Source organism: Protobothrops mucrosquamatus, unplaced genomic scaffold (genome assembly GCF_001527695.2).
Source record: "Protobothrops mucrosquamatus isolate PMUCROS unplaced genomic scaffold, P.Mucros_1.0 scaffold35, whole genome shotgun sequence".
Classification (NCBI taxonomy): Eukaryota; Metazoa; Chordata; class Lepidosauria; order Squamata; family Viperidae; genus Protobothrops; species Protobothrops mucrosquamatus.
Genome location: NW_015386419.1, coordinates 1,027,023 through 1,044,186, shown reverse-complemented (window position 1 = coordinate 1,044,186; position 17,164 = coordinate 1,027,023). Strand labels below are relative to the sequence as shown.

The 17,164-nt window shown below is 36.9% G+C and overlaps 1 protein-coding gene across 1 annotated transcript in view; it reads right to left on the bottom strand.

The window, feature by feature from the left end:
- AXDND1 (axonemal dynein light chain domain containing 1) overlaps positions 1–17,164 on the bottom strand; it is a 37,687-nt gene that overhangs the window by 7,438 nt on the left and 13,085 nt on the right. The window contains exons 12-19 of the mRNA XM_029283197.1: positions 11,604–11,705; positions 10,340–10,506; positions 7,780–7,858; positions 6,957–7,191; positions 5,889–6,105; positions 3,765–3,861; positions 1,501–1,709; positions 708–804 (exon numbers count right to left, since the gene is read on the bottom strand). Of these exons, the coding sequence (XP_029139030.1) occupies positions 708–804; positions 1,501–1,709; positions 3,765–3,861; positions 5,889–6,105; positions 6,957–7,191; positions 7,780–7,858; positions 10,340–10,506; positions 11,604–11,705 (1,203 nt within the window). The remainder of the gene's footprint in view (positions 1–707; positions 805–1,500; positions 1,710–3,764; positions 3,862–5,888; positions 6,106–6,956; positions 7,192–7,779; positions 7,859–10,339; positions 10,507–11,603; positions 11,706–17,164) is intronic.

Sequence of the window (17,164 nt, the reverse complement as noted above, 5' to 3'; positions counted from 1 at the left end):
AAAGAAAGACTTTGAAATGAATTAAAATGATCCTCTTTTACGGGAAAAAAATCTTTTGTTTACATTCTGACTGAAAAAAATTCAGGTTGGACACTATAATGGCACCAGATATTTGATTTTGGGATCCAACAGATTTTTCAGTTATTTAGGACTATAATGGGATCAAAAGGTATTATTGAAGAGGAATAAACCCCATTGAATTTATGGCAGATTTAAAAACTACAACCCACAAAAAAGAGATGGAAATACTGGATTTAAAAATGCAATTGGAAGGTGATTTAAATTTTAAAAAAGATATACAGTACACAAATAAATCAAAAGAGTGAACTGAATTATTTTCTTTTTCTGTTTTCTTCCTGTTTCCCTTTTTGTTTTGTTTTCTTTTTATCTGTACTTCTTAATTTTAAATTTTTAAATACGTTAAAAATAACAATTTTACATCATTTTTATTTCAATATATTTTTGCTATGGATTGCATTAATTCTACTTGTTTGATATAATTCTCAGTAAAATTATTGAAAAAATTATTTCTAAAGACTTAATTAAGTATTCTTAAGGCTTCTAGATATGAACTAATGATCACTTCTAAAATGGAGAAACACAAATATAAGAGAAACCATACAGAACTCTAGGACTAAAAAATTCATGGAGATCAAGGATAAGACTGAACCAAGGAAACACAGCATACGGTAGTTCTTTTTTTTTACCTTGATCTTCTCTAACTGTTGCAATTCGTATTCTGCATCAGGGTCAGAGGTAGCCAGTTTCTTACGTGTTGTAACTGAAACCATTTCTTTGCAGCAACTAGAAATGGATAACATCACCTAACTTATAAGACTGCTTTAAATCACCATAAAAATACCACACTAATTAAGGAAGAATCTAATTTGTCTAGATCCAGGGATCAGGATATTGAGCTATATTAAGGCTCTGAAGGTTCTGCACAAGAAAAATTTCCATCTTGCATAATTCAAAAAATGGAATTCAAATAGGATTTCTTTTAGCTATACTGGGTCTCAACTATTAAGGTAGGAAGTGATGGTGCAATAAATGAGAGCCAGAAAAGGTCCTATCAGCTATAGGAAACTGTGGCTGTGCATTTATGATCTCTAAAATTGTGCATGGAAGAAAATTTTCCCATCAACTTTCAGCATAAAATGAAACAATTTTGTTACACCTCTAATACAATTTGCCTAACACATGGGTTAATATTAAAAGTACCACCACTCATTCTATACAGGTTAAAAATCCTAACCAGAGATCCTGAAATTTGATCATTGAAAATGTAATTTTAAAAAAATTACAAAAAGACTGCTGGCTCCTGATCTATACAAAATATAATGTAGCTACACTCATTTTCTGGCAGATTTGAGAGGTAGGTACTATTATTGCCAAAAATAGCAAGAAGTGTAGCACACTTACTGTATATCTATCACAGGCCTCATACTCCTATTCCTTTATGGATGTAGATGCTATAAATCTGAGGAGAATTTATAGTACCTGACTAGATAAGAGGAAAACTGGCTCATGTGAGCAACCAGACCCATTACTTCTTTTTCAAGATTCAAAATATTCAGCATCTTGCGTTCTGCTTGCATTGATACTTCAGTGTCACTCAAAGGGATAGTATCAGAACAGGTGTGCTCTGGCACCATGTGCATCAGCAGGTTGACCATCCATTTGCTCAGAACATTGTGGAAATCAGTCAACTGCGAAAGTATAAATTGATGAGGATTCAAGTTACACAAACATTCAATGACACTGTCACCAGGCTGGCATGCTCATCTACATGTGAGTAATTCCCACTGCTTTACTTCCTATAAACAAACCCTGGGGGTGGTGGAGGTTAACGATCATATAAGCAAGGCAAAATATAGACACAGCTAACTCACATGTCCTTTTTGGTCTGGTGCAAAGATATCCTATTAACTTTTGACCCTAATCTGAGTTTTTATAAAGGCAGCCTCTGCCTGTCTTCCCATGTTCCATTTCAGAAGCTTTTACTACTACTGACCGCACAATCCATCCCAAAGTGTTTTGAAGCAATTTTGGGGGCAGGGCAGGATGTGCCCTGCTGCTATAAGCCACCCGCTGAAGATATGCCCACCCAACACATGCTCCTTGGTCACCGAATTTCAATGCCAGTCTCCTTGGAGAGCCAATCATTTCATACCACCCCAATAGGCAAGAAACATAGGAAGAGAAGGAGGGGAAACAAAGGTCAACAGCCTCAGCACCAAAAGATATTCTCTCCCCACCTCCATCAGGATGGCAGGAAGAGACAAAGGGAGAAATAAGTCTTTCCGGAAGGTACTCTTTGCCATTTCCTCTGCATGCAACGTGTGCCCCAGGAAACTAGCTTTGCACTCCTGCAGGAAAGGGTAAAAAAACCCAACCCTGCTTCTCTTTCTCTCCCCAATTTGACTCCGACTCAGGTCAAGAGAAGCACTTGGGGGCGGGGGCCATCTTTCCCCCTGGTTTCTCTTGTCATGAGTGTTAGGAGAAGCAGTAGGAAGGGAGAGACAGGGGATTATGGTTTCTTGGGTGCCAGTTCTCTGATGCCAAGGCTTCTACTCTGGCCATTAACTGGCACCAAAGACTTTCCTCCCAAGACTTTCAGTGCAGAAGGATCCTCTATTCTGTCCTACTGCCAAACTAGAATAGGAATCTTAAATATGGTCAGCAGCACTTCTCAGGCCAGCCTACTTTTGTCCCGGGTCCCTCATTAAAAAACAGCACTTCAGTTCTGCAGTGCAGAAGAGTAACCCATGGTCTAAATTCTTGTAAAGTTCTTGTCATTCTGGGCATTGTAAAACATAAACAAAAATAGGGACCTCTTGGCTTAAGGCCATGGATTAAGGGTCTATTTTATCCTTAACCTGCAACAAAATCCACTTTTAAACTCTGATTGTATATGGGTTTTTTTACTTTATTTACATGGAATGGTCTGTCATCTGTTTTTTTTACTCTCTCATTTTCCCTTCACTATACCAAATGTTTTTAGCACTCCAGTAGTCCATCATTTTGACATTTTGGTTAGTCTACAATAGTCAATTGCAGATCCATGGGAATAACAGGAGGAAAAGCAAATAACCTGTACCAGGAAAAATGGATTTTCTATGATAGCCTGATTTTCAATTCTTGTAGTCAAGACAGTTGTGACTAGCTAAATTATTTGGCCACTGCCAGGTTCTTGATATTCTTTACTTCTCAACTCCCTGAACTTATTATTGATAATAAACCTTGTGAACTTGAGTTTTGGACTGGACTTTGGTTAATTTTTTTTTAAAAATTGATTCTGCCATACGTTTTTTGTGTTGGTTTGGACCCTGGATTTTCTTGTATTCTACTATCTCTATCTGCCCTATAGTTTTTATTTAAAAATAAAAATAAATAAATAAATATTATGCTCTTTTAGGAAAAATAGTCGATATGAAGCAGTCCAGAATTCTAGTCAAAACACACCAGAGTATGAGAAATATTAATTCATGACTACTATCACATGTCTACTCTTTCTATCACCGACTCTTCAAAGCCTGGGCAATTATTTTCCAGCGAGTATTGAAAATAACTCATGGCTCTTTGGTGGTATTTTTCTCCCAATATAAAGACATAGCAGAACTGTCAGTTTTCAAAAGAGACTGCTTATTGCCTTTTAAACTAAATTAGGCTTGTAATCCTAATATATACTCACAGTCTATATAATGATTCGTGCCCTTCAAGAATAGGCAATTCTTAACATTTCACCTGATAAACATGCATACCTCCAGAGAAAGCTGAGCATTTTCTTTTTCAGAACTATTAGTAGTTGTCAGGAGCCAATTCTGAATCTTCTTGAACACATCCGCAGGTATCATCACCCTTAATGGAAGCAAGTGATATATCAAATTAAGATATCAGGTCAGCTTTCACTTTTTAATCCAAATATTTCTATCTTCAAAAATAATATTCAAAGTGGGCTAAACGCCCCCTCCAATTCTGTGCCAAGCAGAAAATACCACCCACGCTTTAAACTGAAGTTATAATGTCCAAGGAACAAGTACTTATATGTAAAATCCAATTTTGAGAGCAGAAGGATGGAAAAGGAGAGAGCTTGACAATAATCTTTTCCTTGCTGTCAATGCTAATTTATCTGAATTATTTCTTTACCATAAAATTGCAGCAAGACAACTGCTGACTTCACAAATAATTGTACTGCTAATATGCCTATTATCATTATTCTTGTCCCAAAGGTGCTTTTTCCAACAGACAACTGGGCTTTCTTGGTTTTTTTCTTTTGAAAACATTTTGCTTCTCATCCAAGAAGCTTCTTCAATTATGACTGAATGGTGGGGAATGGATGGATTTATATTCTTTGCAGTCATCAGGTCATTAGCTCTCTGAGGATGATTGAGGGCACTTGGAGGTTTATCTGTATCTTCAGAATTACCTGAATGAGTGTAAATGGGTGTGGAATCTACTTAGGACTGTTGGAAGGACTGCATTGTAAACAGGAGATAGGAAGTGTTGTATCACTCCCCTTGTGTTGAGAGAGGGCTGTTCAGTTTTAATATAGAGGGTCTCTTTGGCCCCTTTTCAAACCAGTGGTCCCCTCTGTGCAGAATGTCTTTTGCTGTCTTCAAATGAATGACCCTTCTCTTTCAGAAACAAATGGACTGCTGAATCCTGTCCTGATGACTTTGTTTTCCTGTGTTGTACCATGCATTTGTGAAGTGGTTGTTTTGCTTTCCCCAATGTACAGGTCTGTACATGTCTTGCTGCATTGCACTGCATATACCATATTGCTCTGTTTGTGTCTGGATGTTTTGTCCTTGGGGTGGAAAAGCTTCTATCTTAATGTATTCCAGGGTTTTAATTATGCACGTAGGTTGAGTTGGTTGAAAATCCTCCTGAGCTTTTCAGATATTCCTGCAACATATGGAATGACAATGTTGCTCCGTTCATTATTCTCTTCTTTGTCTGTCATGAAGGAGCTCCTGCTAGATCTTTTTGTGGATTTGATGAAGACTCAAGTTCTAAGGGCTTCCTTGATGTGTATTTATTCTTTCACATTCTGGACAGAGAGTTCTAAACGGTAACAAGCAAGGACGGAGATACTTAGCTCTGATAGCAATAGTATATAGTCCCTACAGTGTAGTCCCACTATGGAACAACAAAAATTATCTATTGAAATTAAAGTATCTATGAACTGATTCATAAAAGGTGTCCCGCTTAAAAGCTCTCTAAGGGTATGGATGTATGCGTGTGGTTGAGTCTATGAGAGTGGAAGCTGGAAAGTAATCTGAGGTTAAGTCATGAAAGGCATTATATACCATAAAGACCATAATGTCTTTCATGACTTAACCTCAGATTACTTTCCAGCTTCCACTCTCATAGACCTCGCTTATATTTCCATTGCACTTTATCTGCAATTTCTGGAACATTTTCAAGAGTTGCTTGACAAAAAATATATTGTAATAATCGAAGCATAAAGTCTTTATTATTTCGTATGGTGTAGGAAAATAGCAATAGCACTTAGACTTATATACCGCTTCACAGTGCTTTACAGTCCTCTCTAAGCAGTTTACAGAGTCAGTATATTGCCCCCAACAATCTGGGTCCTCATTTTACTGACCTTGGAAGGATGGAAGGCTGAGTCAACCTTGAGCCTGTGTAAATTAAACTCTGGCAGTCAGCAGAATTAGCCTGCAATACTGCATTCTAACCATTGCACCATCACAGCTCTTCTTATGCAGCATAGTGCATAAAATTTACAGAATTTTATGCAGCATAGTGCATAAAATTCACAGAAACAACATATAAAATGTGTATCAAAATATGAAATAATACATTCAACCAGTCACAAAAATGCTCTAAGAGAAGAAAAACTAAAAATTATGGTAGCTTACTGGCAAGATGCAAATGTCCTAAGCTTTTGTTCTTGTAGAGACTCAGAAGTACCAGTAATTTTCAGCAGATCTTCCAACTGGACCAGCCAATCAGAAACAGCTTGGAAAAAATTTAACCAGTCAGCTTCATATAATCCCTTCTTCTGCTTGCTGGATAACAATTTGAATGTCCACTCTTCCAAACTGTTCACTAAAGTTATTACGATTTTGGCAGATCCTGTAGAAAAGAAATTATATCTTTACCTCTATAAAGAAATGGAGCAGGACAGAGGCAATTAACTCCTAAAAAACTTTAGAATAGAATAGAGCTGGAAGGGACTTTGGAGGTCTTCTAGTCCAGCCTCCTGCTCAAGGAGAACCTATACCATTTCAGACAAGTGACTGTCTAGTCTCTTCTTAAAAATCTCCAGTGATGGAGCGCCCACGATTTCTGGAGGCAAGCTGTTCCACTGGTTAATTGTCCTCACTGTCAGGAAGTTTCTTCTTAATTCCAGGTTGATTCTTTCTTTGATCAGTTTCCAATCATTGTTTCTCATACTTCCCTCTGGTGCTTTGGAAAATAATGTGACCCCCCTCTTCTTTGTGGCAGCCCCTCAAATACTGGAATACTGCTATCATGTCTCCCCTATTTCTTCTTTTCTTTAGACTAGCCAAACCCAAGTCCTGGGTTAAATATATTTTGTCTCTCATAACAGCCAGATTCATCAAGTTTATCATATTTTTAAACTTCAGTTGTACAGTTAGTTATATTCTTTTGGATGAATCAAGGAAATGACAAAAAAGGCATGAAACAACACACTCTTAGCAATAATTAGCTTTTCCTGGAGGATATTTTTCAAACAAGCAAGTGGATATGAACTAACAATCCAATCTTTGTTTTCCATAAAAACCAACATCTATTGCCACAAATGTTTTTTTTAATATGGCTTTGTGTCTGTTTTACTCAAAAGGTTTTACATGTCAATTGTGCTATATATTGATCTTTAGATTTAATTTTAAATAAATCCTTATCTGCACAATGTATTGATCTCTGAAAAAGTCTTTTAACAAATACTGACCATTTCTTACCATTTTCCCCATTAACCCTTGTACAGTACTGTTCATTGAGACGATGGCAGTTTTTATTGATTTCTTCCAGCATTTGTGACTCAACTGGCCTCCTGCCATGGTGATCTTTGTGACGGCCATGCAAAGCAACTCCCAGATCAACCCACTGCTTCTGCAATTTGGTTGCTGTCTTGAGGGGATCTTGTCTCAAAAGAAGCACATCACCCCCATACTGAGTCAATTCATCATTTAACATCTGAAAGAAAAAGCAATAAATGTGTTTGTTGCCTGAAAGATTTTCCATTAAAAAAAAATACTAGCTTTCTCCTTCCCTGAATTGATAATCTTAGGATAGCTTAGTATTAGCTATCATATGGTACACTTTTAACTCTATGGTTGTCCTGTGATTGAACTACATTTTTTAAATTCATAGTTGAAGAGAAGCTGCTTAGACAAGCTCACTTTTCCTACTTACTCTTGCAAATTGTGAGATAAAGAACTTTCTGCGCTTACTCCAATTAGACAATTGTTTTCCTCTTTTGTTGTAGGAGGCACCCAATATCTGCTAGATACCTAATCCTCATTAAAATGCAACCTTCCATTGTTGATATCTAAAATAAAGCAACCCCAGGAGTGGAAAGGCAGAGAAAAGTTGAAGGGCTATGAGACCTGACCAATGAAAATACAATAACTCATTTTTGAGTTGAATCCTAGAGATTGTCCTCACTACTCAGGCTCACTGCAGCTCATTGCGGAAGGGAATAGTTTTAATAAATGGGATTCTGTTTATTGCAGTCCTGCTTAAGGGGAAACCTATAAATAAATACATGAAGAAGATCCTTACCTTTTCCCAAACCTTGAGATCCACAAGGATTTGTTCTAGCAAAATAGCTCCCTTTTCAAAACTATAAGTTCCTTTTCCACTGGAAAAGCAAGAATAGAAAGTTGGAAATGTGTGGCCAAAAATACAAATCACTCTGAAATGTATCTAAACCTTCATGCATCTGCATTGTATTTACATTGCTCACTTCACAGTAGTTAACTGAATCATGGTTTATTTAACTACACATATTCCTCATTTAGTGATCATTTGCAGTTACAATGGTGATATAACTTTGTGACCAATCCTTGCATTTACAATCTTCACAGGTCTGAAAGCAAAACAAAGCTGAAGTAAGATCATAAGTACAGTAGCAGTTTCACTTAGTAACTACCAAAGTGCATTTGGTAGTTTATAGTTCAAGGTTTCTCAACTTTGGCAATGTTAAGATGTATGGACTTCAACTTTCAGAATTTTCCAGTCAGCAAAGCAAAGCTGACAGAATTCTGGGACTTGAATTCCTCACATCTTAAAAGTTCTAGTATAAAGGCTGACAAATTTCATCAACACCTTCAACTCAAATTCCTTTGGGTTTTATGTAAACAGTGTTCATGTCTAGAAGTCAAAGGAAGCATGGCTACCCTAATCTCTCTTACACCTGCACCAGTCACACGTACATACATTTGATGAACAGGGAGCATTTTCATATCTGGAGAAGGAGCTCCTATTAGGGATAACTCATAGTTTTAGCATTATTTGGACAGAATATTACAATGTGCTCCACATGGTGTTAACTTCAAAACCGCTTAGAAACTTTAGTTGATAAACATCTATACATCTTGGCTTATGCAGAAATGTCTCTTCCAGGCAAAACTAACCTGTCCAGAATGCTCACCCAAGATGAGGAAGCTGAGTCTCCCCAAGTACAAAATGTAAGATCCATCGGTTCCTGAAAGTAATATTTTTTACAGGGAATGCCGTCCACATTTTGAAATAATTTCTCTCAATTGGTCTGGCACCAATTCTCACATTCTTTGGTTATAGCAGTCAGGATAGAATTAATACATGGGGCTTTCAAAAGTTAACATTGCTCAATGTCGGGTTAATGCCACTGGGTATTTGTGATGGTTCTTGTCATTTACTTTAATTATTCATACTATTACTTTGTTGTATGGATTTTGTTACAATTTAGTTTTTAATACTTTGCTATTGTAAACCTCTGTGAGTCACACAATGTATGTGGCAGGCAGCAGTAACAATATATCTGGTATGCACTGATGACAGGAAGTTTGGAGCCTTCTCTAGATTGGTTTGCCACCCCGTATCTTTTATCCTTTGCTTCACAATTGTAAGCTAGATTTAAAAGAGTAGATTCAACAGGCTTGATCTATGTGGATTGAAAATTACTAAAGAATAATGGTGCTAAACCTAGAGGATAGAAATTAAGCTTCAACCAAAGGCTTATAGATGCTACACACACTCTTGATTCAATTTTTCTCATACCTGTCTTTAGTCGTAGATGTATGTTTGATACCCAGTGTATATCACAGAGAATTATCTGCAGAGTTGCTCTGATGAATTTGGATAATACCCTCTCCATGGAGGTGAAACATGAAGCTGGGGAGGGGGGCAACCAGAGTCCCATAAAAGAGCTGGGCTAATACCATAGTCTGAAATAGTTTAAGTGTGGCTGGAACATAATATCCATTCTTGGACTGAAAAAAATGTAACAATGGCATTGGCAGATCTTCGTCCAATAACTCTAGCATATTCACAGTGGGCTTTCCTTGAGCCAGTGGCATGTATGACTATTCCTAAATATTTAAAGCTTGTTCTATTTTAAGGCCATTAATGCTTCCATTAATAAATATGGAACTTCAGCCTTTTGGCAAAAGCCATCATCTTGGTTTTCGGCAGCAATGGATCAACATTCGCAGAGCTCTTTTAGGGCTTACTTTTGTTCTGGAAAGAACTCAGCGTTGTCTATACAGAACAGCAGGACAGTGCAGAGATCCCCTAGTTCAGGGAGGATGAAATTTAGATTGTTTAGGACATCTCACCATATCATTGAAACGAAGGAGGGGAAATAAATCCCTGTTTTACCTCCTTTTGAGTTTTAAATGGCTTTGAGAGAAATCTTTGTGTAGTGCACTTGTCTTTAAGAGTGGTATTGGTGTGTAGGGCATCAATGGAAAAGCCTATGGTCAAATGATAGGGCTTTCTGCTTCTCCCATAATTTGGCCCTGGAAGCAGAATCAAAAGTTGCCTTAAGATCCATGAAGGCAGCATGAAATGATAACACACTGTTGGTTGAATTATTTTTTTTTGAACAAATGCAGTAGACCAATAATTGATGTTTGGTCTACCGCACTTGTCTCCACTTTCTCTAAAATCAATCTGCTCTTCCACTATCATATTTCCCCGATCCTGCCAATCCTTAAGTTTATTGTGGAAGTTCTTAGCATGAGGTTTGCTGATTATGTTGGGCAGGCTAATCTCTCATCTCTCTTTCCCTTCTTAAAGATTGGAATTATAATTGTCAGGCCATAAAGCAAAGAATGAAAGAAACATTGATCAAACTCACAGAATATGATTTTGGAAGTAATTGAGCCAACCCGTCAAACCATTCTGAATACTTTTTGCCCTTTCTCTTGTAGTTTCTTCAACCTGCTCCACCTGTACATCAATATCTCTCAAAAGCTCCCGGAATTCCTGTGTCCAATGCTGTAGATTAGAAAGATCAATAGAATCCTAAGTATGTTGGAAGAAAAGAAGAGAAAGAGTATCATGAGAAAATCATATTATTAAGCCATAAATGTCAAAGCAATCATTTAAAAAGCCATTTTTATGATTTACAACTACATTGTGAACAGATTATTTATTTATGTATTATTGATTTGATTTGATTTGGTGTCCCTCAACTTAAAAGCCACTTCAAAATCTTCATAATCTCACAGTTCATCCCACTGTGATCATAGAGTAAATTGGACAGAATTTTGGCTCATAATAGCTCAAATATGGACAAACAATCATTATCACCAGTCTTCGATTTCTAGCTATTCTGCCATTTTATTATGTAATTTATCTATGCAATGTGAGGTGACATATCAAGAAAAAGGTTGCTTGAGCAAAATAAAATGAGTGTTAAGAAATAATATTAATTGGACTACCCAGCAACTGAAACATTTTCTAGTCTACAGATATTAGATACTAGATGTATACAAGTCACAGTAGCACTTTATATGTATTGATATTTATTATTTAACCCTTAAATAATATTTGATTCATTTATCTACTCTGATATTATGCTAGAAGTGATTATCTCGATTGGCTTACAATGCAGATAGTTTGATGTGGTTTCACCAAATTTAGTTATTTTTTGGTATCAGAGAGACAAAAATGCAAGTTGCTTTCCCCTTTCTAATGTTTGAATTTTCACCAGTTAATACTGTACTACTGAAAGGTGCTGAATATACACTACCATTTTCTTCTAGTACAATAAGCTATATAGATTGGAGAGCATAAGCACAATAAAGTTGGTACCACTGGTTCACTATCCCGATCTCATCAAATGGCATTTTATAGTAAATAAATAGGGATATTCCTAACAGAGAGTAGAGGGTATACCACCTATGGAGCTGTCAAAAGCTGCATGCAAAAGCCAATATGCATGTTGATGTAAGTCTTATTTATTCAGATGTGTATGCTGCTCTAATCAGGAAACTGAGTGTAGGACAAGGAAGCTAACAAACAGAAAGACTTTATTCATGAAGTTTAATTATATTTGATTCATCATAAGTTACATCATTTCCCCCATTAATGGATAATGCATCCTCAAGTGGCTATACCTGAGACGCCAATAGCATTAGGAAGTGCCTCATCCCTTTGATCCAAGCCTTTTCACTGTCATACATTCTCCGAGCCAGTATCAGCTTGTTCTTTTCAACTACCTGAAAATACATATTATAAGAAATTGGAAGGAGAAAAATAAATATAGATGAAGATAATATTATACCCACATAGTCAACAGCATGTTTTTTTGATCAAAAGTTCAAAAGGGACATTCCAAGCAAGTATGCAGAAGACAGCAACTTAGTGAAATAGCATATTTATAGTGCTTACTCAATTATCATAGATTAACTGAATCAGATCAGTTTTAGAATAGAATAGAATAACAGAATAGGAAGAGACCTTGTAGGTCATCTAGTCCAACCCTCTACCCAAGCAGGAGTCCCTACACCATTTCTGAAAGGTGGCAGTCCAGTCTCTTCTTGAAAGCCTCCAGTGATGAAGCACCAACAATATCTGAAGACAGTCTGTTCCATTGGTTGATTGTTCTCACTGTCAGAAAATTTCTCCTTATTTCTAGGTTGAATCTCTCCTTGATCAGTTTCCATCTGTTATTCCTTGTCTGGCCTTCAGGTGCTTTGGAAAATATGTTGACCCCCTCCTCTCTGTGACAGCCCCTCAAATATTGGAACACTGCTATCATGTCTCCCTTGGTCCTTCTCTTCACTAGACTAGCCATGTCCATTTCCTGTAACCGTTCTTCATATGTTTTAGCCTCCAGTCCCCTAATCATCTTTATTGCTCTTCTCTGGACTTTTTCTAGAGTCTCAACATCTTTTTTATAGTGTGGACACCAAAATTGGTTGCAGTATTCTACAGTAGGTGTGATCTTACTAAGGCTTTATAGAGTGGTATTAGTACCTAACATTATCTTGGTTGAACCCCTCTATTAATGCAACAGGATTGCATTGGCTTTTTTGGCTGCTGCCGCACACTGTTGGCTCATATTTAATTGATTGTCCACTAAAACTCCAAGATCCCTCTCACAGTTGCTGCTATTAAGCCTGGTTTCACCCAATCTATATGTGTACTTTTGGTTTTTCTTGCCTAAGTATAAGACTTTACCTTTTTCTACGTTGAATTTCATTTTGTTAGATAGGGCCCAGTGTTCAAGTCTGTCAAGATCCCTCTGGATCTTGAGCGTATTGGCTATTCCTGCCAGCTTAGTGTCATCTTCAAATTTGATGAGTTCTCCTTCTATTCCCTCATCTAGATCATTTATGAAGATGTTGAAGAGTACTGGGCCTAGGACAGAACCTTGTGGTACCCCACTGCTTACTTCCCTCCATGTGGACATAGTACCATTAAGGACTACTCTTTGAGAGTGCGATTTGTCAGCCAGTTAAAAATCCATCTGATGGTGGCTTCCAGTTCCAAATCGCGGCGCTGGCGGACGTTCAGAGAGAATGTTCTTTCCGCCGCCTGGTTTCCCTTCGTCAGGCAACCCTGAATAGAGTCGTAAGTCGCCTTGGAGGGGTGACGACCATGAGGAGGACCCTCGACAGATTGCAGAAGGGCGGCAGCCCTTCCATTTGATCCAAGACAGCTCCTTTGGACTGTCGGAGAAAAGATCGGCCATCAATATGGCCGATCACTAAGCCGTGCCAGCCAAAAGCCAAAATTACCACCAAGCACAACGAAGCACCGCGGAGGATTTGGGTGAGACCTTTCCTTACCTTTCTTTCACTCTAACTACCTTCCTGTGAAAGCCTCCTGAAATTTCTTCCCCACTTTTAATACAGCGGCGTCTGCCTACTCTGGGAAATTAAGCTTTGAAAAGAAAAGAAAAGAATAACTAATCTCAACAACTAAATAACTGGATTTTTATTTTTTGGATATTTTGGGGTCCCAAAAGGTTCTTATTATAGAGACCTATCATCTTATCTATCTGTTAAGTTGGAAAAAATATTTTTTTCTTTCTTTTTAACTGGATAAAAGCCTAATTGGTGTCTGGAAAAAGATTTCATAGCCTACTGGGGACATCTTGTGGCAAAGCCTGGTACAGCAACTGAATTTCTTTGACTGTGAGGCCTGTTGACTCCCTAGATTTGCCCTTTACATTATCTAAAAAAGATAAGAACTGGAAACAGCTGGGTGGTGAAAACAACTTCTAGGAATAGTGGAGATGGATATTGGCTGACTCTTACTAAACATAGCTCCACCAAAAGACTATCTCTAATCACCATAGAAATGGAGGAACCTTACCCACAACTTAACTACAAACTTATACTCGAAAAAATCCTTAAAGCCACTGAGCTAATGAACTCCAGAGTGAAAGCCAAAGATGTCACCCCAAAACTACAAATTGAACCTCAAACTCCAACTGATGAACTTACAAGCCAAAAAACAACAGAAGAGGAACAAATTAACATCAAAGAAGATTCTACATAACAACACGCACAACTTACTGAGAACTTTGATAATCAAACATTGATTTCAACTAAAGTACCTGTAACTCCAAAAGCAACAGAAACTGATCAACAAACACAATATATTGAGAACTTAGACAATCTAGACAATAAAATAACAATTACAACTCCGGATATGACCTTTTATTCTAGCTCATGGGTAGGCAACCTTGGCTCTTTTATGACTTATGGACTTCAACTCCCAGAGTCAAGTCTGGCTCAGGAATTCTGGGAGTTGAAGTCCATGAGTCATAAAAGAGCCAAGGTTGCCTACCCCTGTTCTAGCCAGACGAAACTGGAAGAAAAAGAAGAAGACCAGACTGAACTGATGATAAATATCCCAAACCTAACATGGAGATTTGAATTACTAGGGCAACAACCTAATAACTACAAAGGGGCCAATTCCTTTGAAAAATTGATAATTGGATGTTCTCCCTTGATTCAAACAACACGTGTAGGAATGAAGGGAGACTCATCTGAGGATTTAAAGGCACTGGTATGAAAGCCTGCTTGGCACAAAAAGAAAGCCAGAGTTAGATTTAAAAATGGGACTTTCTCCTTTTTTTCTTTTTCGTTGACTGATGATGGAATAGCTTAAAATTTTACTTAATGGGTTAAGGAGATTTTTAGAGATATTGATTGATTTAATAGTTAGGACCTAGATTTATAAAGGAAATGAAAATTAACTATTAGATTATAGTTTTGAATTGTAACATGGAAATGGGTTTGTGATAATGAAAGATATTTTATTAGTAAATGAGCTACTAGGACGAGAAATAGAATATACTTGTGAAACAAAGTAAGAATGTAACTTTCTGAACAATATGTGTATTCTAGACATGATAATTATTTTGTAATGAAATGAGGGTGGCTGGATGGAGTCACTGAAGCAGTAGGCGTGAACTTAAATGGACTCCAGAAGATGGTAGAGGACAGGAAGACCTGGAGGAACGTTGTCCATGGGGTCGCGATGGGTCGGACACGACTTCGCAATTAACAACAACAAAACTTAAAAACAGGACTTGGATATGTATATGTAAATTTATATTGATAAATGTATTGATTGATTAGTTATATCTAGAAATGTATTAACTTGAATATGATATAATAATTAAGGGAAATAGAGAGGGAACCTTTAATGATGTAACCTGAGATATGCACAAATGATTTTGTTATTGGACTATTGATTACCCTATCACCACGCTGCTTCCTAAATACCTGGATGTAAAAATTGAAAAATTAATAAAACTTGTTATAAAAAAAATCCATCTGATGGTGATGCTGTCTATCCCACTTTTTTTAAGCTTTCCAAAAAGTAGGCTGGCAGCAGTAAGTTTGGCAACAAGTTTTTTAGTAAAAGAATCATAAAGTGCATGTACTCTCTTTGCAATGGCATTCTCTCACCTTGTACAGGAATATCCTATCTGCTGTAACCAATTTTAAACCAACATTTTAAAATTATTTCTGTTCTCTCTTCTATCTGCAGGATTCAAGATTGCTATTAGGAATGATGACAGCCAGGAAAAGCACCTTGAGATTCAGTACCTGTTTGCATTACTTTTGGCTACAGTGACCACAGTGAAACACTTCATATCAGTGAGACATTATTTTATTCAAATAATATAATTTCAACACATTTTTGGACTTGCAGAGTTTTTGTCTAGACCACTTTCTCTTCGATATGTTTATGTCAGTATTTCAGACTGACTCTTTTCTATACAATAAACCAATCATTGAACTAATCATTTAGCTAACACAAATCACATTTTTTTTCACAGTAACACTCATGAAAGATTGAAGGTGAAATGTATCTTTCTTCCAAGATCTCTCCATGAATGGTATTGGAATCTCAGATGTGAAGGAGGACCTGTAAATCAAATAATACAATGTTTCCCTTCTTTCCTTTCCCTGGTATGACATTTTTATGAGATAACAATCTGCTTCCTTTTTCTGTTGCAGATATTGCGTTAATGCTATCTGCAATGTGCCACAGCTACAGAGAAACAGATTGGGAGCATAATTTCATGAAAGCCCGCCTTCAGAATGGTGCAAGTTCAAGCCATCTGCCCTAATGTGGCTAAATGAAAATCTGTTCAGACTTAGAATTTGGGTTTCAGTCAAATCTACTGCTTTCCTCCAACCTTCACTGGTTATTCAGTTGTCCTTCATGCCAGATGGAAAGGCAAAGGATTTTTGAACAGAATGGCTAGCAAGTCCATTCATATTTTTTTATTTCCAGAACCCACTCTACTCTGATACCTTTCAGTAAAGTTTCACTTTGTGAAAGTTGTCCTTTTCTTGGAAAGAACCAACACACTGCAGCAAAAATGCTCTATGCACAAAAATGGAAAGATGCTTTAATTCCCACAATGGATGATTGACTGCAAAAGCTGATGGAATTAGCAGAGATGGCTAAACTGACTGTTTTAATTAAAGAAAAGAATACAGCTAACTTTGTTTCTACTTGGAAATTGCTTTTGGACTTTGTGATTGAAGTGGGGAAAAAATGAAATTTTGAGTTTGGATTTTGTTGATTAGATAGCTTTGTTGTTGCAGAAATGGCTAGTACGTATTATTATGTAAAAGCAAAAAGTTGAGGTAGCATGTTATTTCCTTGTTTTACTGCACTAAAAAGAGTAGAAAGTCAATGCTTTTCTTTCATTTTCCCCTCTTCCTCTACACTTTTTCTTCTTCCCCTTTTCCTCCCTTACTTTGAAATTATTTTCATTTTTCTTTATATTTTACATTTTGATAAACTTATAAAAAATTTAAATACTCAGAAAGAACCAACATACATGGACCCAAAAAAGTATTCTTTGCTCAGATACTGGTGCTTGAGGCAACAGACCTGTTTATCTAGCCCCCTGAAATGATTGAGCTGCCTTTTGAAGCCATGTATTTCATTTGGGATTAATTATCTTTCTCATCTCACAAATTACACAATATTATTTTTCAAACTCAGTTCCAAAGTAATTTATTTGTCATATTTAAGCACTGCCTATCTCCCTCGCAGAGGGACTCTGAGGGGAATCATATGTTCTTTGCCTGTTCTCATTATTTACAGATTAATATCTGTCAATCCCCATTTGTTTGTTCTATCATATTGTGGAAAGTCAGCCCTCCCCCCAGAGAAAGAAATATTTTTTGGAAAT